The sequence below is a fragment of the Cheilinus undulatus genome, linkage group 13 (genome assembly GCF_018320785.1).
Source record: "Cheilinus undulatus linkage group 13, ASM1832078v1, whole genome shotgun sequence".
Classification (NCBI taxonomy): domain Eukaryota; kingdom Metazoa; phylum Chordata; class Actinopteri; order Labriformes; family Labridae; genus Cheilinus; species Cheilinus undulatus.
In genome coordinates, this window is record NC_054877.1 from 50,013,668 (window position 1) to 50,037,781 (window position 24,114).

Here is a 24,114-nt window from a genome sequence, read left to right on the forward strand (position 1 = left end):
TAAAAGCACTATAGACCAGGACCCCCAAAAACAAAAGCACCAGAGACCAGGACCCCAAAAATAAAAGCACTAGAGACCAGGACCCCCCAAAATAAAAGAACCAGAGACCAGGACCCCAAACGTAAAAGCACCAGAGACCAGGACCCCCAAAATAAAGCACCAGACCAGGACCCCAATAGTAAAAGCACCAGAGACCAGGACCCCAAAAACAAAAGCACCAGAGACCAGGACCCCAAAAATAAAAGCACTATAGACCAGGACCCCCAAAAACAAAAGCACCAGAGACCAGGACCCCAAAAATAAAAGCACTATAGACCAGGACCCCCAAAAACAAAAGCACCAGAGACCAGGACCCCAAAAATAAAAGCACCAGAGACCAGGACCCCCCAAAATAAACGTACCAGAGACCAGGACCCCAATAGTAAAAGCACCAGAGACCAGGACCCCAAAAATAAAAGCACTAGAGACCAGGACCCCCAAAAACAAAAGCACCAGAGACCAGGACCCCAAAAATAAAAGCACCAGAGACCAGGACCCCCCAGAATAAACATACCAGACCAGGACCCCAATAGTAAAAGCACCAGAGACCAGGACCCCAAAAACAAAAGCACCAGAGACCAGGACCCCCCAAAATAAACGTACCAGACCAGGACCCCAATAGTAAAATCACCAGAGACCAGGACCCCAAAAATAAAAGTTATAATGATAAATCCATCACATGTCTCTCTGTTTTTTTCTGCTTTTATTCTCCTGCATCCTGGTGTTTGTGCAGATCTTAGCTATGAAGTTTAACATTACTTTACATTAGTCCAACATTACATAAGTCAAAGTTTACTTTCCATAAGTCTAACATTACTTTCCATAAGTCTAACTTTACTTTCCATAAGTCTAACATTACTTTCCATAATGCTAACGTTACTTTCCATAAGTCTAACATTACTTTCCATAAGTCCAACATTACTTTACATCAGTCTTACATTACTTTCCATAAGTCTAACTTTACTTTCCATAATGCTAACGTTACTTTCCATAAGTCTAACATTACTTTCCATGAGTCTAACATTACTTTACATCAGTCTTACATTACTTTCCATAAGTCTAACATTACTTTCCATAAGTCTAACATTACTTTCCATAAGTCTAACATTACCTTCCATAAGTCTAACATTACTTTCCATAAGTCTAACATTACTTAGACTTCATTAGTCTAACATTACTTTCCATAAGTCCAACATTACTTTACTTAAGTCTTACATTACTTTCTATAAGTCTAATATTACTTTCCATAAGTCTAACATTACTTTACATAAATCTTACATTACTTAATGCTAACATTACTTTACATAAGTTTTACATTACTTAACATAAGTCTAACATTAATTTCCATAAGTCTAACATTACTTTCCATAAGTCTTACATTACTTAAGTCTAACATTACTTTCCATAATTCCAACATTACCTTCCATAAGTCCAACATTACTTTCCATAAGTCTAACATTACCTTCCATAAGTCTAACATTACTTTCCATAAGTCTTACATTACTTAAGTCTAACATTACTTAACATAAGTCCAACATTACCTTCCATAAGTCCAACATTACTTTCCATAAGTCTAACGTCAGTTCCTGGATGGTTTAGTTCAGTCCCTGTCCACTGTCACTGTTAACAGAAGAAGGAAATTCTGTGTTCAGAAAGAGTGTTTACATTTTAAACAGGTCTGTATTGTCATACAGCATAAATAATTTCATGTTTGTTTCTTTGGTTATTCTTCAGGTTAAATATTAAATATGGTTATCAGACTAAATGTATGATGGACCATGATTTTGCTGACCCCTGTGGACCCCCAGCTGGCCCAGAAGACTCCCCCTCCCCTAACGAGCGACCTTGATCATTATTGAGTCTTCATAGTCAGTAACAGGATGGACAGGGTCTGGGTTCTGCTCTTTTAGCTCTACTTAGAGAAAAGTCTGGTTGTTACGCATCCTTTGGACGTTTTGGGGCTTGTCCCCTTGTTTCTCTCGCGAGATGTGGCAGCACCGACAGGGGGCGCTGTGGGACAGGTGCATGCCGGGAGCAGCAGGATGGAGTCTGCGGGCTGACCGCTCACCGTCTCCCCGCTGAACCCGCGCTGTGAGCGGCCTCAGGAGATCCAGGAGAGGAGGAGCAGCGGCTGTTTCAGCTATGAGGTAACACACTGACCCCGACAGGCTGGAATAACCCGGGTTAGCCTCCGTTTACCCGGGTTAGGACGAGTTAACCAGCCGGAGAATAACCGGGTTAACCGACAGCTCTGCAGCAGAAGGACAGAAGAATGCTAACATGCTAACAGATCAGCTGCTCTCAGCTCTCAGTGTGACGGTGTAAACGGTGACCGTGTTAACCGGTGACTGTAAGCCCAGTGAAAGCCTCTGGTTGTCCTCTATGACGTCATTTCTGAGGAGTAATTGACAGCTTCATCAACATTTAAACAAAAAGAGTTAATTCAGAGACATTAGTTCTGAAACAGCTGCTTTGACCACGGTCAGCGCAGACGCATTCAACTGAAAGTCACCACTTAACACGGTCGCAGTTTACCCCCTTACCCCGGCTAGCATATTTGGACTCGTAGTAACGCTGTATTGGATAAATAAACGGTAGCTGTTATTAACTCCTTCATAACTGGTCGGCTCCACTCAAAAGCATGCTAACTGTTAGCGTCACTGCTCCTGTCACTAAGCTGTTTCCCTGTAATCCCTGTTAGCCTTGCTGCTAACGGCTAACTGACAGCTAGCGGTGACAGCTCTGTCAGTTAGCTGCCCAGCTAACTGTTAGCAGGTTAGCTAGCTGGTTAACTGAAATGACAGCTGTCATAGAGATGTGTGACGTCATCCAAGATATTTGATAAACACAGGGGCTCACCCGTGACGTCACAGCGTGACGTTTAACTAAAAATCTGATTCAAGCTTGGGTCTGTTAGCCTTACCTGCTGGAGTCTACACTGGTCAGAAACATGGGCAACATTAGGACAGGTGTGTTTATTAGGACAGGTGTGTTTATTAGGACAGGTGTGTTTGTTAGGACAGGTGTGTTTATTAGGACAGGTGTGTTTGTTAGGACAGGTGTGTTTGTTAGGACAGGTGTGTTTATTAGGACAGGTGTGTTTGTTAGGACAGGTGTGTTTATTAGGACAGGTGTGTTTATTAGGACAGGTGTGTTTGTTAGGACAGGTGTGTTTATTAGGACAGGTGTGTTTATTAGGACAGGTGTGTTTGTTAGGACAGGTGTGTTTATTAGGACAGGTGTGTTTATTAGGACAGGTGTGTTTGTTAGGACAGGTGTGTTTATTAGGACAGGTGTGTTTGTTAGGACAGGTGTGTTTATTAGGACAGGTGTGTTTATTAGGACAGGTGTGTTTCATTAGGACAGGTGTGTTTATTAGGACAGGTGTGTTTGTTAGGACAGGTGTGTTTGTTAGGACAGGTGTGTTTATTAGGACAGGTGTGTTTATTAGGACAGGTGTGTTTATTAGGACAGGTGTGTTTATTAGGACAGGTGTGTTTCATTAGGATAGGTGTGTTTGTTAGGACAGGTGTGTTTGTTAGGACAGGTGTGTTTATTAGGACAGGTGTGTTCATTAGGACAGGTGTGTTTATTAGGACAGGTGTGTTTATTAGGACAGGTGTGTTTGTTAGGACAGGTGTGTTTATTAGGACAGGTGTGTTTATTAGGACAGGTGTGTTTCATTAGGACAGGTGTGTTTATTAGGACAGGTGTGTTTGTTAGGACAGGTGTGTTTGTTAGGACAGGTGTGTTTCATTAGGACAGGTGTGTTTATTAGGACAGGTGTGTTTGTTAGGACAGGTGTGTTTATTAGGACAGGTGTGTTTGTTAGGACAGGTGTGTTTATTAGGACAGGTGTGTTTGTTAGGACAGGTGTGTTTATTAGGACAGGTGTGTTTATTAGGACAGGTGTGTTTATTAGGACAGGTGTGTTTGTTAGGACAGGTGTGTTTATTAGGACAGGTGTGTTTGTTAGGACAGGTGTGTTTATTAGGACAGGTGTGTTTGTTAGGACAGGTGTGTTTGTTAGGACAGGTGTGTTTATTAGGACAGGTGTGTTTATTAGGACAGGTGTGTTTCATTAGGACAGGTGTGTTTATTAGGACAGGTGTGTTTATTAGGACAGGTGTGTTTATAAGGACAGGTGTGTTTATAAGGACAGGTGTGTTTATTAGGACAGGTGTGTTTATTAGGACAGGTGTGTTTATAAGGACAGGTGTGTTTATTAGGACAGGTGTGTTTATTAGGACAGGTGTGTTAATTAGGACAAGTGTGTTTGTTAGGACAGGTGTGTTTCATTAGGACAGGTGTGTTTATTAGGACAGGTGTGTTTCATTAGGACAGGTGTGTTTATTAGGACAGGTGTGTTTCATTAGGACAGGTGTGTTTATTAGGACAGGTGTGCTACTTTAGGACAGGTGTGTTTCATTAGGACAGGTGTTTCATTAGGACAGGTGTGTTTGTTAGGACAGGTGTGTTTCATTAGGACAGGTGTGTTTATTAGGACAGGTGTGTTTATTAGGACAGGTGTGTTTGTTAGGACAGGTGTGTTTATTAGGACAGGTGTGTTTCATTAGGACAGGTGTGTTTATTAGGACAGGTGTGTTTATTAGGACAGGTGTGTTTATTAGGACAGGTGTGTTTATAAGGACAGGTGTGTTTATTAGGACAGGTGTGTTTATTAGGATTATTTATCTGTACATTAACAAGTGTGTTTATATCCAGGTGTGTTATATCAGGTGTGTTTATTAGGACAGGTGTGTTTATTAGGACAGGTGTGTTTATATCAGGTGTGTTTATCTTACACAGGTGTGTTTGTTAGGACAGGTGTGTTTCATTAGGACAGGTGTGTTTATTAGGACAGGTGTGTTTCATTAGGACAGGTGTGTTTATTAGGACAGGTGTGTTTCATTAGGACAGGTGTGTTTATTAGGACAGGTGTGCTACTTTAGGACAGGTGTGTTTCATTAGGACAGGTGTTTCATTAGGACAGGTATGTACAGGTTTGGTTTCCTGGTCTTATATCAGGATTATTTATCTGTACACTAATGGTTTGGTTCCTGGTCTTATATTAGGATTATTTATCTGTACACTAATGGTTTGGTTCCTGGTCTTATATCAGGATTATTTATCTGTACATTAAGGTGTTTGGTTCCTGGTCTTATATCAGGATTATTTATCTGTACATTGCTTATATCAGGATTATTTATCTGTACATTAACGGTTTGGTTCCTGGTCTTATATCAGGATTATTTATCTGTACACTAACGGTTTGGTTTCTGGTCTTATATCAGGATTATTTATCTGTACACTAATGGTTTGGTTCCTGGTCTTATATCAGGATTATTTATCTGTACACTAATGGTTTGGTTTCTGGTCTTATATCAGGATTATTTATCTGTACATTAACGGTTTGGTTCCTGGTCTTATATCAGGATTATTTATCTGTACACTAACGGTTTGGTTTCTGGTCTTATATCAGGATTATTTATCTGTACACTAATGGTTTGGTTCCTGGTCTTATATCAGGATTATTTATCTGTACACTAATGGTTTGGTTCCTGGTCTTATATTAGGATTATTTATCTGTACATTAACGGTTTGGTTCCTGGTCTTATATCAGGATTATTTATCTGTACATTAACGGTTTGGTTCCTGGTCTTATATCAGGATTATTTATCTGTACATTAACGGTTTGGTTCCTGGTCTTATATCAGGATTATTTATCTGTACATTAACGGTTTGGTTCCTGGTCTTATATCAGGATTATTTATCTGTACATTAACGGATTGGTTCCTGGTCTTATGTCAGGATTTTTTATCTGTACATTAACGGTTTGGTTCCTGGTCTTATATTAGGATTATTTATCTGTACATTAACGGTTTGGTTCCTGGTCTTATATCAGGATTATTTATCTGTACATTAACGGTTTGGTTCCTGGTCTTATGTCAGGATTATTTATCTGTACATTAACGGTTTGGTTCCTGGTCTTATATCAGGATTATTTATCTGTAAATTAACGGTTTGGTTCCTGGTCTTATATTAGGATTATTTATCTGTACACTAACGGTTTGGTTCCTGGTCTTATATCAGGATTATTTATCTGTACATTAATGGTTTGGTTCCTGGTCTTATATCAGGATTATTTATCTGTACACCTAACGGTTTGGTTCCTGGTCTTATATTAGGATTATTTATCTGTACACTAACGGTTTGGTTCCTGGTCTTATATCAGGATTATTTATCTGTACATTAACGGTTTGGTTCCTGGTCTTATATTAGGATTATTTATCTGTACATTAACGGTTTGGTTCCTGGTCTTATATCAGGATTATTTATCTGTACATTAACGGTTTGGTTCCTGGTCTTATATTAGGATTATTTATCTGTAAATTAACGGTTTGGTTCCTGGTCTTATATTAGGATTATTTATCTGTACATTAACAGTTTGGTTCCTGGTCTTATATCAGGATTATTTATCTGTACATTAACGGTTTGGTTCCTGGTCTTATATTAGGATTATTTATCTGTAAATTAACGGTTTGGTTCCTGGTCTTATATTAGGATTATTTATCTGTACACTAACGGTTTGGTTCCTGGTCTTATATCAGGATTATTTATCTGTACACCTAACGGTTTGGTTCCTGGTCTTATATCAGGATTATTTATCTGTACACCTAACGGTTTGGTTCCTGGTCTTATATCAGGATTATTTATCTGTACATTAACGGTTTGGTTCCTGGTCTTATATGAGGATTATTTATCTGTAAATTAACGGTTTGGTTCCTGGTCTTATATCAGGATTATTTATCTGTACATTAACGGTTTGGTTCCTGGTCTTATATTAGGATTATTTATCTGTACATTAACGGTTTGGTTCCTGGTCTTATATCAGGATTATTTATCTGTACATTAACGGTTTGGTTCCTGGTCTTATATGAGGATTATTTATCTGTACATTAACGGTTTGGTTCCTGGTCTTATATGAGGATTATTTATCTGTACATTAACGGTTTGGTTTCTGGTCTTATATTAGGATTATTTATCTGTACACTAACGGTTTGGTTCCTGGTCTTATATCAGGATTATTTATCTGTACATTAACGGTTTGGTTTCTGGTCTTATATTAGGATTATTTATCTGTACACTAACGGTTTGGTTCCTGGTCTTATATCAGGATTATTTATCTGTACATTAACGGTTTGGTTCCTGGTCTTATATGAGGATTATTTATCTGTACATTAACGGTTTGGTTCCTGGTCTTATATCAGGATTATTTATCTGTACACCTAACGGTTTGGTTCCTGGTCTTATATTAGGATTATTTATCTGTACATTAACGGTTTGGTTCCTGGTCTTATATGAGGATTATTTATCTGTACATTAACGGTTTGGTTCCTGGTCTTATATGAGGATTATTTATCTGTACATTAACGGTTTGGTTCCTGGTCTTATATGAGGATTATTTATCTGTACATTAACGGTTTGGTTCCTGGTCTTATATGAGGATTATTTATCTGTACATTAACGGTTTGGTTCCTGGTCTTATATGAGGATTATTTATCTGTACATTAACGGTTTGGTTCCTGGTCTTATATGAGGATTATTTATCTGTACATTAACGGTTTGGTTCCTGGTCTTATATGAGGATTATTTATCTGTACATTAACGGTTTGGTTCCTGGTCTTATATCAGGATTATTTATTTTCCTCCTTTTCTCCTTCCTCCTCCTCCTCTCCTCTTCCTCCTTTTCTCCTTCCTCCTCTTCCTCTCCTCTTCCTCCTTTTCTCCTTCCTCCTCTTCCTCTCCTCTTCCTCCTTTTCTCCTTCGTCCTCCTCCTCTCCTCCTGTAGGATTGCTGGGTTGTTGCCTCCTGGCGGCCTGGCGTTTGGACTATGCTGTGTTTTTCCACTGGGTGGCGCCTCCTGAGCCAAGCTCGCCGCCTCCTTCCCCGCCCCGCCCCTCAGTCAGCTGCCATGTACACCCCCCGACTCTACGGTGCCCCAGGGGGAGGAGGAGGAGGAGGAGGAGGAAGTGGGGTGAAGCCTGGGCGGAGGGCGGGGCTAGCCGTGCTCGAGGCGCCCCACCCCCCTCACCCCCACCTGTCCCACCACCCTCACCCCGCCCCCCCTAGCCCCGCCTACCCGCTGTATCAGGGTCGCCCCGATGCCCACCGCGGCCCCCACTTCCACCACCACTACCACCCACACCCACAGCCTGCACATCTAGCCCCACCCCCTCTGACCCCCCACTACCAGCACCACGCCCACTTCCACACGTACGGAGGCGGGGCTCCTGCTGGGGTGGCGGTCAGCAGTAAGAAGAAGACGTGGAACTTCATCCATGAGAAGATGAGCTACGACACCTTCTTCACCATGAAGCGTCTGATCGAGCGATCGCGGCGGCCTGATGAGGTCCTTCGATGGGTCACCCAGAATCCCACCAAGATCTCCCACAACCACTACCCCGTCGCCCTGCAGAAGATCGGACAGCTGCTGCAGGCCCCGCCTCCGGCCCGGGTCACGGGAGACGACGGGGAGACGGCAGGAGCGGTAGAAGGTGGCGACAGGCGTCAGATCCTGGAGCACCAGGACTTTCAGACGCTCTGCAACGCCATCGTCAACGACTGTGCAAAGTTTGACAACTTCAGCATCGTCAACTGCCTGTACGCCGTGGCGGCCCTCGGTGAGTCCACGAGTCTCTACAAGGTCAAACTAGGGCGGGGCATTACAGTTCCTGAAAAAGTACACACCCCTGTGGATGTTTTTCCCTTTTATAGATTTTATACATCAATCATGTTTAATATAATCTGGCTTTTAAGACAAAAAATACAAGAAAAACCCGTCTATAGTGTCAAAGTGAGAAAAGATTTCTACAAAGTTACGTCAGTTTAATAAAAATCTGTACAGTAAAATCAGTGACTGCATTAATATTCTGCCTCTAGAGCAGCGTTACTTGACCTAAAGAACCAAACTGTTGAGAAAGAGCCACAGTCTTAGTGGTGAAGGGTGGCAAAAACTGTAGTGGCTGTAAACGTAAGTACAAGGTGGCAACAAGGGGCAAAGTAGGCATAAAATGGCAAAATGTGGGTGAAAAATGGAAAAACAGGGAGAAAAGTGGCAAACATGGGTGAGAAATTACCAAAAAATTAGTTACAGGTGGAAAAAATAGCCAAAAACAGCAAAAACATGGCAGAAAATGAGTGTAGAAGTGAGTAAAATGGGCAAAAATGTGGAAAAAATGTCAAAAAGCAGCTAAGAGCAGCGAGAATGCTGAAAACAGTGGCATTTAATAGCAAAACGCTGCTTAAATGGGCAAAAAATGGCAAAAAATTGCAGAAAGCAGGATAAAAGAGGCAAAAAACTGGTGGAAAAATGGGATAGAAGAAGTAAAATGGGCAAAAATAGATGGCAGAAGTTGGCTTAGAGCAGTGAAAAGGATTTAAAGCAGCAAAAAATTTGAAAAAGGGAAAAAATATCAAATTAAGGGTGATGGAAATGAACAGACCAAGGCTGAAGATTAAAGCCAACTCTGTGACTGGATCTATCTGGTGATGATGTCTGATTCTACAGCAGACAGAGAACCGCCCACTCTAATGTGATGTCATCACATCTCTGCAGGTCTGCCCAGTGACTCTCAGGTGGTCCAGGTGTTGGAGGCGGAGTCCCAGTCCAGGCTGAACCAGTTTAACCAGAAGGACGTGTCCATGGTGTTCAGCTCCAGTATGAAGCTCCACCCTGGCAGCCAGCACCCTCTGACCGAGGCCTGCCTCGCCGGCCTGGAGAAGAACCTGGAGCGAGAGCGCCACCCTCAGACGCTCTTCCTGCTGCTGTCCTACTACAGGCTCAAGTGGCGCTCACTGCAGCCGCAGGACCCCTCCCCCGCTGCAGGGGGCGCTACAAATAGCACAACTCCTCCAAACCCAGACCAGCTGCTCACCAACAGGTGAGACCACACCTGTAAAAACTGTTAATGGGTGGTACACCTGTAAAAACTGTTTATGGTTGGTACACCTGTAAAAACTGTTTATGGTTGGTACACCTGTCAGTAACTGTTAATGGCTGGTACACCTGTCAGTAACTGTTAATGGTTGGTACACCTGTCAGTAACTGTTAATGGTTGGTACACCTGTCAGTAACTGTTAATGGTTGGTACACCTGTCAGTAACTGTTAATGGTTGGTACACCTGTCAGTAACTGTTAATGGCTGGTACACCTGTCAGTAACTGTTAATGGTTGGTACACCTGTCAGTAACTGTTAATGGCTGGTACACCTGTCAGTAACTGTTAATGGTTGGTACACCTGTCAGTAACTGTTAATGGCTGGTACACCTGTCAGTAACTGTTAATGGCTGGTACACCTGTCAGTAACTGTTAATGGTTGGTACACCTGTCAGTAACTGTTAATGGCTGGTACACCTGTCAGTAACTGTTAATGGTTGGTACACCTGTCAGTAACTGTTAATGGTTGGTACACCTGTCAGTAACTGTTAATGGCTGGTACACCTGTCAGTAACTGTTAATGGTTGGTACACCTGTCAGTAACTGTTAATGGTTGGTACACCTGTCAGTAACTGTTAATGGTTGGTACACCTGTAAAAACTGTTTATGGTTGGTACACCTGTAAAAACTGTTTATGGTTGGTACACCTGTCAGTAACTGTTAATGGTTGGTACACCTGTCAGTAACTGTTAATGGCTGGTACACCTGTCAGTAACTGTTAATGGTTGGTACACCTGTCAGTAACTGTTAATGGCTGGTACACCTGTCAGTAACTGTTAATGGCTGGTACACCTGTCAGTAACTGTTAATGGCTGGTACACCTGTCAGTAACTGTTAATGGTTGGTACACCTGTCAGTAACTGTTAATGGCTGGTACACCTGTCAGTAACTGTTAATGGCTGGTACACCTGTCAGTAACTGTTAATGGTTGGTACACCTGTCAGTAACTGTTAATGGTTGGTACACCTGTCAGTAACTGTTAATGGCTGGTACACCTGTCAGTAACTGTTAATGGTTGGTACACCTGTCAGTAACTGTTAATGGTTGGTACACCTGTCAGTAACTGTTAATGGTTGGTACACCTGTCAGTAACTGTTAATGGTTGGTACACCTGTCAGTAACTGTTAATGGTTGGTACACCTGTAAAAACTGTTAATGGTTGGTACACCTGTCAGTAACTGTTAATGGCTGGTACACCTGTCAGTAACTGTTAATGGCTGGTACACCTGTAAAAACTGTTAATGGCTGGTACACCTGTCAGTAACTGTTAATGGCTGGTACACCTGTCAGTAACTGTTAATGGTTGGTACACCTGTCAGTAACTGTTAATGGCTGGTACACCTGTCAGTAACTGTTAATGGTTGGTACACCTGTCAGTAACTGTTAATGGCTGGTACACCTGTCAGTAACTGTTAATGGCTGGTACACCTGTCAGTAACTGTTAATGGTTGGTACACCTGTCAGTAACTGTTAATGGTTGGTACACCTGTCAGTAACTGTTAATGGCTGGTACACCTGTAACTGTTAATGGTTGGTACACCTGTCAGTAACTGTTAATGGCTGGTACACCTGTCAGTAACTGTTAATGGTTGGTACACCTGTCAGTAACTGTTAATGGTTGGTACACCTGTCAGTAACTGTTAATGGTTGGTACACCTGTCAGTAACTGTTAATGGTTGGTACACCTGTCAGTAACTGTTAATGGCTGGTACACCTGTCAGTAACTGTTAATGGCTGGTACACCTGTAAAAACTGTTAATGGTTGGTACACCTGTCAGTAACTGTTAATGGTTGGTACACCTGTCAGTAACTGTTAATGGTTGGTACACCTGTCAGTAACTGTTAATGGTTGGTACACCTGTCAGTAACTGTTAATGGTTGGTACACCTGTCAGTAACTGTTAATGGCTGGTACACCTGTCAGTAACTGTTAATGGCTGGTACACCTGTCAGTAACTGTTAATGGCTGGTACACCTGTAAAAACTGTTAATGGTTGGTACACCTCTCAGTAACTGTTAATGGTTGGTACACCTGTCAGTAACTGTTAATGGTTGGTACACCTGTCAGTAACTGTTAATGGTTGGTACACCTGTCAGTAACTGTTAATGGTTGGTACACCTGTCAGTAACTGTTAATGGCTGGTACACCTGTCAGTAACTGTTAATGGTTGGTACACCTGTCAGTAACTGTTAATGGCTGGTACACCTGTCAGTAACTGTTAATGGTTGGTACACCTGTCAGTAACTGTTAATGGCTGGTACACCTGTCAGTAACTGTTAATGGCTGGTACACCTGTCAGTAACTGTTAATGGTTGGTACACCTGTCAGTAACTGTTAATGGTTGGTACACCTGTCAGTAACTGTTAATGGCTGGTACACCTGTAAAAACTGTTAATGGTTGGTACACCTGTCAGTAACTGTTAATGGCTGGTACACCTGTCAGTAACTGTTAATGGCTGGTACACCTGTAAAAACTGTTAATGGTTGGTACACCTGTCAGTAACTGTTAATGGTTGGTACACCTGTCAGTAACTGTTAATGGCTGGTACACCTGTCAGTAACTGTTAATGGCTGGTACACCTGTCAGTAACTGTTAATGGCTGGTACACCTGTCAGTAACTGTTAATGGTTGGTACACCTGTAAAAACTGTTTATGGTTGGTACACCTGTCAGTAACTGTTAATGGCTGGTACACCTGTCAATAACTGTTAATGGGTAGTGATTGGAGGGATGGTCGTGTGGTTTAGTCTGAAATATGAAGTGGTCTGATGTCAGCGTTTAATGACCCTTGTCTCCAGGAAGATCCTGCGTCTGGTCAAACACACACTGGCGAGTGTGAGTGGCGTGCGTGATCAGGAGATGGCGCTGTTGGATGAGATGTTGGCGGCGTGTGCTCGGGAGGCGAGCAACAAGAGTCTGGAGCTGATCTTTAGTTCTCACCTTTTCTACCAGAACAGACAGGAGCGGTTCATCAGCAGCCTGGCAGGTGAGCGCCGTCACTTTTGAACTCTGACCTTAGATGACTCTCAGACCGTCATGTGACCTGTCGTTGCTCCCTGACAGACGAGCTACCAAAGAAGGTGGACAGCATCACGCCGTACACCATGGCGCTCATCGCCAAATACATAGCTCGGCATCGTCTGAGGGAGACTCGGCTGTTGGACACCATAGCAGACTTCCTGGTGAAGAAGGCCGAGTACCTGGACAGCAAGGTGAGCCCCACTCAGGTCATGTGACCTTTAGTCCTCCTAGGGCGTTCTACAGGTGTGTCTGTGTGTCCTCAGGTGATCCAGAAGCTGGTGTTCCCCTTCAGCAGGATGAGCTACCGTCCGTCCGGCGAGCAGCAGTTCTTCTCCCGCCTGGAGGAAGTGGTGGAGCTGAAGGCACTCAGCTCGCCGCTCGCCACCGTCAACATCCTCATGTCGCTGTTTCAGCTCGGACACTTTCCCGGCCTCGTGCTGCACCGCGTCTTCTCCTCCGCCTTCATCAGCAACGTCACCAGTCAGTACCGCAACCTGAAACACAACACACTTAACCAAGCACCACAAAGTAATGGTGTCAGGATCTGCTTAACGGGTGTCAGGATCTGCTTAACGGGTGTCAGAATCTGCTTAAGGGGTGTCAGGATCTGCTTAAGGGGTGTCAGGATCTGCTTAAGGGGTGTCAGGATCTGCTTAACATTGTCAGGATCTGCTTAATGGTGTCAGGGTCTGCTTAATGGTGTCAGGATCTGCTTAACAGGTGTCAAGATCTGCTTAATGGTGTCAGGATCTGCTTAACGGGTGTCAGGATCTGCTTAACGGGTGTCAGGATCTGCTTAACGGGTGTCAGAATCTGCTTAAGGGGTGTCAGGATCTGCTTAAGGGGTGTCAGGATCTGCTTAATGGTGTCAGGATCTGCTTAACGGGTGTCAGGATCTGCTTAACGGGTGTCAGGATCTGCTTAACGGGTGTCAGAATCTGCTTAAGGGGTGTCAGGATCTGCTTAAGGGGTGTCAGGATCTGCTTAAGGGGTGTCAGGATCTGCTTAACAGTGTCAGGATCTGCTTAATGGTGTCAGGATCTGCTTAATGGTGTCAGGATCTGCTTAACGGGTGTCAAGATCTGCTTAATGGTGTCAGGATCTGCTTAACGGGTGTCAGGATCTGCTTAAGGGGTGTCAGGATCTGCTTAAGGGGTGTCAGGATCTGCTTAATGGTGTCAGGATCTGCTTAATGGTGTCAGGATCTGCTTAATGGTGTCAGGATCTGCTTAAGGGGTGTCAGGATCTGCTTAATGGTGTCAGGATCTGCTTAACGGGTGTCAGGATCTGCTTAACAGTGTCAGGATCTGCTTAACGGGTGTCAGGATCTGCTTAACGGTGTCAGGATCTGCTTAACGGGTGTCAAGATCTGCTTAATGGTGTCAGGATCTGCTTAACGGTGTAAGGATCTGCTTAACAGTGTCAGGATCTGCTTAACGGGTGTCAGAATCTGCTTAACGGTGTCAGGATCTGCTTAACCGGTGTCAGGATCTGCCTAACGGTGTCAGGATCTGATTAACGGGTGTCAGGATCTGCTTAACGGGTGTCAGGATCTGCCTAACGGTGTCAGGATCTGCTTAACGGGTGTCAAGATCTGCTTAACGGGTGTCAGGATCTGCCTAACGGTGTCAGATGTTAACAGGTGTTCTGTTCTGCTTTGGCCACGCCCCCTCACAGACAGCCCCTACGCTCTGATTGTCAGACGCTACCTTTCTCTGCTGGATGCTGCTGTGGAGCTGGAGTTCAGGGACTACACTGGACCACGACTACAGGATGCTCACAAGGTGCTGATGTTTGACCACGCCCTGACTGCCGACGAGGTCAACCGCAAGTACAGGTAACATGCACACACCTGAACCAAGAAGCAGGCTGGTCCTAAGGCTGGTTCCAGGGTTGATCTGGTTCTTACTGGTCTGATCTCTGCCTAACCCATCTGATCTGGTCCTAACCAGTCTGATCTGGTTCCAACCTGTCTGACCTGGTCCTAACCTGTCTGATCTAATTCTAACCAGTCTGATCTGGTTCCAACAAGTCTGATCTGGTTCTAACCTGTCTGATCTGGTTCCAACCAGTCTGATCTGGTTCCAACCAGTCTGATCTGGTTCCAACCAGTCTGATCTGGTTCCAACCAGTCTGATCTGGTCCTAACCTGTCTGATCTAATTCTAACCAGTCTGATCTGGTTCCAACAAGTCTGATCTGGTTCTAACCTGTCTGATCTGGTTCCAACCAGTCTGATCTGGTTCCAACCAGTCTGATCTGGTTCCAACCAGTCTGATCTGGTTCCAACCAGTCTGATCTGGTCCTAACCAGTCTGATCTGGTTCCAACCAGTCTGATCTGGTTCCAACCAGTCTGATCTGGTTCTAACCTGTCTGATCTGGTCCTAACCAGTCTGATCTGGTTCCAACCAGTCTGATCTGGTTCCAACCAGTCTGATCTGGTTCTAACCTGTCTGATCTGGTTCCAACCAGTCTGATCTGGTTCCAACCAGTCTGATCTGGTTCCAACCAGTCTGATCTGGTCCTAACCAGTCTGATCTGGTTCCAACCAGTCTGATCTGGTTCTAACCTGTCTGATCTGGTTCCAACCAGTCTGATCTGGTTCTAACCTGTCTGATCTGGTTCCAACCAGTCTGATCTGGTTCCAACCAGTCTGATCTGGTTCCAACCAGTCTGATCTGGTTCTAACCTGTCTGATCTGGTTCCAACCAGTCTGATCTGGTTCTAACCTGTCTGATCTGGTTCCAACCAGTCTGATCTGGTTCTAACCTGTCTGATCTGGTTCCAACCAGTCTGATCTGGTTCCAACCAGTCTGATCTGGTTCCAACCAGTCTGATCTGGTTCCAACCAGTCTGATCTGGTCCTAACCTGTCTGATCTGGTTCCAACCAGTCTGATCTGGTCCTAACCTGTCTGATCTAATTCTAACCAGTCTCATCTGGTTCCAACAAGTCTGATCTGGTTCTAACCTGTCTGATCTGGTTCTAACCAGTCTGATCTGGTTCCAACCAGTCTGATCTGGTTCCAACCAGTCTGATCTGGTTCCAACCAGTCTGATCTGGTCCTAACCTGTCTGATCTGGTTCTAACCTGTCTGATCTGGTTCCAACCAGTCTGATCTGGTCCTAACCTGTCTGATCTGGTTCTAACCTGTCTGATCTGGTTCCAACCAGTCTGATCTGGTCCTAACCTGTCTGATCTGGTTCTAACCAGTCTGATCTGGTTCTAACCAGTCTGATCTGGTTCCAACCAGTCTGATCTGGTTCCAACCAGTCTGATCTGTTTCCAACAAGTCTGATCTGGTTCTAACCTGTCTGATCTGGTTCCAACCAGTCTGATCTGGTCCTAACCTGTCTGATCTGGTTCCAACCAGTCTGATCTGGTTCCAACCTGTCTGATCTGGTTCTAACCTGTCTGATCTGGTTCCAACCAGTCTGATCTGGTCCTAACCTGTCTGATCTGGTTCCAACCTGTCTGATCTGGTTCCAACCAGTCTGATCTGGTCCTAACCTGTCTGATCTGGTTCCAACCTGTCTGATCTGGTTCCAACCAGTCTGATCTGGTTCCAACCAGTCTGATCTGGTTCCAACCTGTCTGATCTGGTTCCAACCAGTCTGATCTGGTTCCAACCTGTCTGATCTGGTTCCAACCTGTCTGATCTGGTTCCAACCAGTCTGATCTGGTCCTAACCTGTCTGATCTGGTTCTAACCTGTCTGATCTGGTTCCAACCTGTCTGATCTGGTCCTAACCAGTCTGATCTGGTTCTAACCTGTCTGATCTGGTTCCAACCAGTCTGATCTGGTTCTAACCTGTCTGATCTGGTTCTAACCAGTCTGATCTGGTTCTGATGTCCGTCAGTTATAAAGGTCTAGTTGCTGAGGCGTTGAGGCAGCTGGTTGGAGAGCATAACTTCAAACAAGACGAGGTTCTGGCTCCTGGGTACTACACAGGTAGGACTGCTGATACTACATGATAAGATTTTGTTTCTGCTGGTTGACTGATTAAATGATTGATTGATTGAATGATTTACTTATTTGTTGACTGGTTGGTTGAATGGATGTTAGATTGGTGGGTTGATTTACTTGTTGGATGTTAGATGGGTTGGTTCTGCTTGCAGCGTTTTGATTGGTTGTTTGAGCCTCTGATTGATTAACTGTTCCTCCATCCGTAGACTTCCTGCTGTGGATGGACAGTTCTGGTCGAGTTCTGCCTATCAGGTCCGGGGCTGGTCTGTCCCTCAGCATCATCCCTCCGTCCTGCATTGCCGTGGCCTCTAAACCAGCTGATGGCTCAGTTGCCATGGTGACCTCAGAGTTTCAGAAGTTTTCACCGTTCGCTGCACTGGTGGAAGGGGCGGAGCCTCCAGGTCAGTGTGGTGAGCCAATGGGTGTGGCCATAGAGCCCAGATCCTTCCTGCCCCACCACATCCGCAACACTGCGGGGGCCCCGGTGCCCTCTGGACCACAGCGGCCTGGGACCAATGGGGGCCCCTTGGACTACGGGCCCTACTATGGCCCCCCTGCTGAGTTCTACACGGGCCTGCCCAAAGAGCACTCTCTAGAGAGCCAGGACAGCTCCACACTCAGCAGCCCCCCCTCTGACAGTCTAACACAGCCAGGGGCCCCAGGGCCAGCAGGGGCCCCAGCACCGGACTCACTTTTCCAGTTTTCCATTGGGAAGATCCTGGAGGATGAGGGTGGGGCAGGGACCCCGGGGGGCAAGGGGTCGGACTGTGAGCTGCCCGGATTCTATGAAGGAGCTGCGTATGCCGACGGGCCAGGGGCCGACAGAGAGCCTCCATCACCTCCACAGCTCCAACCTCCAGACAGGGTTGAGGGGGACGACGCCCCCACAGAGCAGAGGGCTGTCAGAAGGTGAGAGGGGCAAGGTCGGGGGGGGGGGGGTCATAGAGAACCTGGACTGACTGTCTGTCTCTGCAGAGTCATCATGTCCGTCAATGACAAATGGCACTACTGCCACAACTCAGACGTCCTGGTGGGCTCCAGGGCCATGAGGGACCGCCACCTGACGCTGCTGGGCTACATCATCCTGCAGGTAAGACCACACCCACATTCAGAGTCTCACCCTGACTACAGCACTTTACAAATAAGGTCAGACACCACAATCTTAACGCTCGAAATGAAGGTCAGCGTGATAAATATATCATAGAAATACAAACCAGAAGGCAGGACTGACTACATGGCGGTACCTGACCAGTCACCATGCTGGATGACAGCGGTACCTGACCAGTCACCATGGTGGATTATGGCTGTACCTGACCAGTCACCATGGTGGATTATGGCTGTACCTGACCAGTCACCATGCTGGATGACAGTGGTACCTGACCAGTCACCATGCTGGATGACAGCGGTACCTGACCAGTCACCATGGTGGATTATGGCTGTACCTGACCAGTCACCATGGTGGATTATGGCTGTACCTGACCAGTCACCATGGTGGATGATGGCTGTACCTGACCAGTCAGCATGGTGGATGATGGCGGTACCTGACCAGTCACCATGCTGGATGACAGTGGTACCTGACCAGTCACCATGCTGGATGATGGCGGTACCTGACCAGTCACCATGCTGGATGACAGTGGTACCTGACCAGTCACCATGCTGGATGATGGCGGTACCTGACCAGTCAGCATGCTGGATGACAGTGGTACCTGACCAGTCACCATGCTGGATGATGGCGGTACCTGACCAGTCACCATGCTGGATGACAGTGGTACCTGACCAGTCACCATGCTGGATGACAGCGGTACCTGACCAGTCACCATGGTGGATTATGGCTGTACCTGACCAGTCACCATGGGGGATGATGGCTGTACCTGACCAGTCACCATGCTGGATGATGGCGGTACCTGACCAGTCACCATGCTGGATGATGGCGGTACCTGACCAGTCACCATGCTGGATGACAGTGGTACCTGACCAGTCACCATGCTGGATGATGGCGGTACCTGACCAGTCACCATGCTGGATGACAGTGGTACCTGACCAGTCACCATGCTGGATGATGGCGGTACCTGACCAGTCAGCATGCTGGATGACAGTGGTACCTGACCAGTCACCATGCTGGATGATGGCGGTACCTGACCAGTCACCATGCTGGATGACAGTGGTACCTGACCAGTCACCATGCTGGATGACAGCGGTACCTGACCAGTCACCATGGTGGATTATGGCTGTACCTGACCAGTCACCATGGTGGATGATGGCTGTACCTGACCAGTCACCATGCTGGATGATGGCGGTACCTGACCAGTCACCATGCTGGATGATGGCGGTACCTGACCAGTCACCATGCTGGATGACAGTGGTACCTGACCAGTCACCATGCTGGATGACAGTGGTACCTGACCAGTCACCATGCTGGATGACAGCGGTACCTGACCAGTCACCATGGTGGATTATGGCTGTACCTGACCAGTCACCATGGTGGATGATGGCTGTACCTGACCAGTCACCATGCTGGATGATGGCGGTACCTGACCAGTCACCATGCTGGATGACAGTGGTACCTGACCAGTCACCATGCTGGATGATGGCGGTACCTGACCAGTCACCATGCTGGATGACAGTGGTACCTGACCAGTCACCATGCTGGATGATGGCGGTACCTGACCAGTCAGCATGCTGGATGACAGTGGTACCTGACCAGTCACCATGCTGGATGATGGCGGTACCTGACCAGTCAGCATGGTGGATGACGGCGGTACCTGACCAGTCACCATGCTGGATGATGGCGGTACCTGACCAGTCACCATGCTGGATGACGGCGGTCCCTGACCAGTCACCATGCTGGATGATGGCGGTACCTGACCAGTCACCATGCTGGATGACGGCGGTCCCTGACCAGTCACCATGCTGGACGATGGCGGTACCTGACCAGTCCCCATGCTGGACGACGGCGGTACCTGACCAGTCAACATGGTGGATGACGGCGGTACCTGACCAGTCACCATGGTGGATGACGGCGGTCCCTGACCAGTCACCATGCTGGATGACGGTGGTACCTGACCAGTCACCATGCTGGATGATGGTGGTACCTGACCAGTCACCATGCTGGATGATGGCGGTACCTGACCAGTCAGCATGCTGGATGACAGTGGTACCTGACCAGTCACCATGCTGGATGATGGCGGTACCTGACCAGTCAGCATGGTGGATGACAGTGGTACCTGACCAGTCACCATGCTGGATGATGGCGGTACCTGACCAGTCAGCATGGTGGATGACGGCGGTACCTGACCAGTCACCATGCTGGATGATGGCGGTACCTGACCAGTCACCATGCTGGATGACGGCGGTCCCTGACCAGTCACCATGGTGGATGATGGCTGTACCTGACCAGTCACCATGCTGGATGATGGCGGTACCTGACCAGTCACCATGCTGGATGACAGTGGTACCTGACCAGTCACCATGCTGGATGATGGCGGTACCTGACCAGTCACCATGCTGGATGACAGTGGTACCTGACCAGTCACCATGCTGGATGATGGCGGTACCTGACCAGTCAGCATGCTGGATGACAGTGGTACCTGACCAGTCACCATGCTGGATGATGGCGGTACCTGACCAGTCAGCATGGTGGATGACGGCGGTACCTGACCAGTCACCATGCTGGATGATGGCGGTACCTGACCAGTCACCATGCTGGATGACGGCGGTCCCTGACCAGTCACCATGCTGGACGATGGCGGTACCTGACCAGTCCCCATGCTGGACGACGGCGGTACCTGACCAGTCAACATGGTGGATGACGGCGGTACCTGACCAGTCACCATGGTGGATGACGGCGGTCACTGACCAGTCACCATGCTGGATGACGGTGGTACCTGACCAGTCACCATGCTGGATGACGGTGGTACCTGACCAGTCACCATGCTGGATGACAGTGGTACCTGACCAGTCACCATGCTGGATGATGGCGGTACCTGACCAGTCAGCATGCTGGATGACAGTGGTACCTGACCAGTCACCATGCTGGACGATGGCGGTACCTGACCAGTCCCCATGCTGGACGACGGCGGTACCTGACCAGTCAACATGGTGGATGACGGCGGTACCTGACCAGTCACCATGGTGGATGACGGCGGTCCCTGACCAGTCACCATGCTGGATGACGGTGGTACCTGACCAGTCACCATGCTGGATGACGGTGGTACCTGACCAGTCACCATGCTGGATGACAGTGGTACCTGACCAGTCACCATGCTGGATGATGGCGGTACCTGACCAGTCAGCATGGTGGATGACAGTGGTACCTGACCAGTCACCATGCTGGATGATGGCGGTACCTGACCAGTCAGCATGGTGGATGACGGCGGTACCTGACCAGTCACCATGCTGGATGATGGCGGTACCTGACCAGTCACCATGCTGGATGACGGCGGTACCTGACCAGTCACCATGCTGGATGACGGCGGTACCTGACCAGTCACCATGCTGGAGGATGGCGGTACCTGTCCAGTGGTCATGTTGATGATCAGCGTTGTGAGTTGTACCAGATGTTGCCTTGACTTCGATCCACTACATGGAATAAAACCATCTGTTGTCAGGGCCCTGTGCCTGCTGGATATTCCTGGTTCTAATGTATCCTGCGACCTAGGTCTGACATGTTGACGTTGATTTTTTTTTAACATCTATTTTGGGGCTTCTTAAAGCCTTTATCGGCAGAGGAGGACAGTGGACACACTCTGAAACAGGGATGAGGGAGCTGGGGTGAGACATGTGGGAACGTGCCACCTGAGCTGACTGCTGACGTGGGGCACGCCTTAAACTACTGGGCCACCTGCGCCCTGAAGTTAATTTTTAAACTTGTTTTAGTCGAGCTAACACCATCTTGATTTCTTACTTTCATGTTTCTCAGTGTAGGTGATGGCTGTCTTTTTGTCCCCTTCCAGCTGCCGTACCACGAGCTGGAGAAGCTGAACGGCATCGAGGAGGTGAAGCAGTACCTGCACAAGAAGCTGCTGGACATCCCTCTATGACACCGAGTGTTTGAGTGAGTGAATGAGTGAGTGAGTGTTGGCCTGAACATCCTGACAGTCAGAGCTGAGGGCAGAGAGCCACGCCATGATGTTCACCTCAGAGCACCTTTACTAAAAGATTCCATTAAATGATTAAAGCTCGTCACGGAGGTGGTTACGGTGGCCCTGAAGGTCGACGGGAAAAACATTTCAAATTTAGCTCAGTTCAGAAACCGCTGTCTCAGACTAACTTTAGCCAGACTTAGATAAGGAGCAGCAGTCTCCAGCGTTACTAGAACACACACACACCAACAGTCTGACCCTCATGGTGACTCTTTTGAAAAGTGGGTGGAACTGGTGAGGAGCGAGGCTTTGATGTTCTTACTGTTTTTTTTGTGTTTCATGTCCTTTTTTGCGCTTTGTGCAATGCCTTTTGCAGTGGACCCTCAGGGCCACCGTAGATGATTGCTGTGAGACTAAATGACAGTTAAGGTGAGCGTCTGTGAGTCTGATCAGATCCATGACCTCAGATCTGCTCTTCTTTCTTTAAGAACCACCTGCAGAGAAAATTCCTCCAGATCCGACGAGCCGCCAAACAAAGCCTGTTTCTAGCGATCGTTTAGTTTGGTCTGATCTCTTGGCCGTGGAGGAGAAAACGATAGTTTTGTTTCAGGGAGGCACTGATGATGTGGCTGATACTCAGAACAGATCTGACCACGCACTGATACAGCTGCAGCTCCTACTATGATTTTAACCTTTGCTTTATGTTCCTTAGACGTTCCTCAGTCTCCTGATCTGTATCAGAGATCACCTCACATCTGCAGACGTGGCTCTGGCTTCTTCTATGCTAGACTGGAGCTCAGCAGTCTGGTTCTGGAAGGAAGATCCCCATCCTTGTCCTCCATAGAGGATTTGATTATCAGCCATATAATCATAAAGACCTGGACCTACCAGAGCTACCTGAGGACGGCTCGGACTACGTACCTTTGTTCCTTTGTGACGCCACAGTGTCTGACTGTGGGACTACAATCTTCAGAGGAAACCTTCATGATCAGAGCGGTTCATCTGATTGGCTAGATTTCTCTACCTCTCATATTTAGACTGAACTAACAAACTCTCCAGATATCTGCATTTAGAGTAAATCTGAGTTTATAAACTCACCAGGAGGCCGCCATGTTTTGCTCAGCGCTGGTACTGTGACCTCACTAGCGCCGCTCCTGGCCGTTGCTATAGTAACCGCTGTCTCAGACTGGCTGTCTGAGTTTGCTGCGTTTTTCTCCCTCTGTCATTCCTCCTCACTTTGACCTCAGTAAACCGTGACTGATTCAGGGTAGAGGAAGTGTGCCGGGAGCTTTTCAAAATAAAAGCATTATGTACATACAAAGGGAATGTCTCCAAAAAAATGCTAAAGTGGTCTTTTACTTTGAAAAGCACAAACAGGAAGTGTTTCTGTACTGTCTTTACCTGAACTGTGAACAGAAATCTTCATAAAGAGTAGACGTTTGAGGAACAGCTTTATTAAACAGACACATTTTAGCTGCTGGCCTTCATCTGGTTCATCAACAAACAGATTTCTAACACTTTCTACCCATGTGGGCGTAAATATTTGCTACAAGAAGGTAAATATGGCTCTGTGTTTATCATTTCCTGTCTAGTTTTACAGATAACCGCTCGTGGTGCAAATAAAAAATAGAAGAGAACGTAAATCTTAAATTCTGTGTGTGTGAGACGTTCTGCATCTCTGAGATCAGCCCTAACACTGGCTGCCAGTCTGAAACAGCGGTTACTATAGCAACAGCGAGGCGCGAGCAGGCACTGTGATGTCACAGTACCAGCGTGGACCAAAACATGGCGGCCTCCTGGTGAGTTTATAAACTCAGATTCCTCCAAATGCAGATATCTAGAGAGTTTCAGTTCCATCTACAGTTCCTAACAAACATATCAGCCCACCCTACCCCTAACCACAGTCAGGTTTCTGCTGCCCTACATTAACAGCATTGGTAATTACCACAATCACTCTGATGTTTCTGCAATGGTTAATACACCAATATGTAGAAGCTCTTTAACCCAA

At 46.6% G+C, this 24,114-nt stretch overlaps 1 protein-coding gene across 2 annotated transcripts; it reads left to right on the forward strand.

Moving 5' to 3' along the window:
- Positions 1 to 2,066: 2,066 nt before the first annotated feature.
- Positions 2,067 to 23,199, forward strand: fastk (Fas-activated serine/threonine kinase). Of its 2 annotated transcripts, XM_041802823.1 has the most exons (12): positions 2,067 to 2,186; positions 7,892 to 8,723; positions 9,659 to 9,983; positions 12,838 to 13,025; positions 13,103 to 13,251; positions 13,324 to 13,540; positions 14,738 to 14,897; positions 16,919 to 17,010; positions 17,232 to 17,934; positions 18,001 to 18,115; positions 21,978 to 22,078; positions 22,819 to 23,199. In XM_041802823.1, exons 2-11 carry the CDS (start codon positions 7,934 to 7,936, stop codon positions 22,062 to 22,064), a joined length of 2,826 nt encoding a protein of 941 aa, XP_041658757.1. In that variant the 5' UTR covers positions 2,067 to 2,186; positions 7,892 to 7,933; the 3' UTR covers positions 22,065 to 22,078; positions 22,819 to 23,199. The 2 variants fall into 2 exon arrangements, with proteins under 2 accessions (XP_041658757.1, XP_041658756.1); XM_041802822.1 differs by having other exon boundaries at positions 21,978 to 23,199.
- Positions 23,200 to 24,114: the final 915 nt, after the last annotated feature.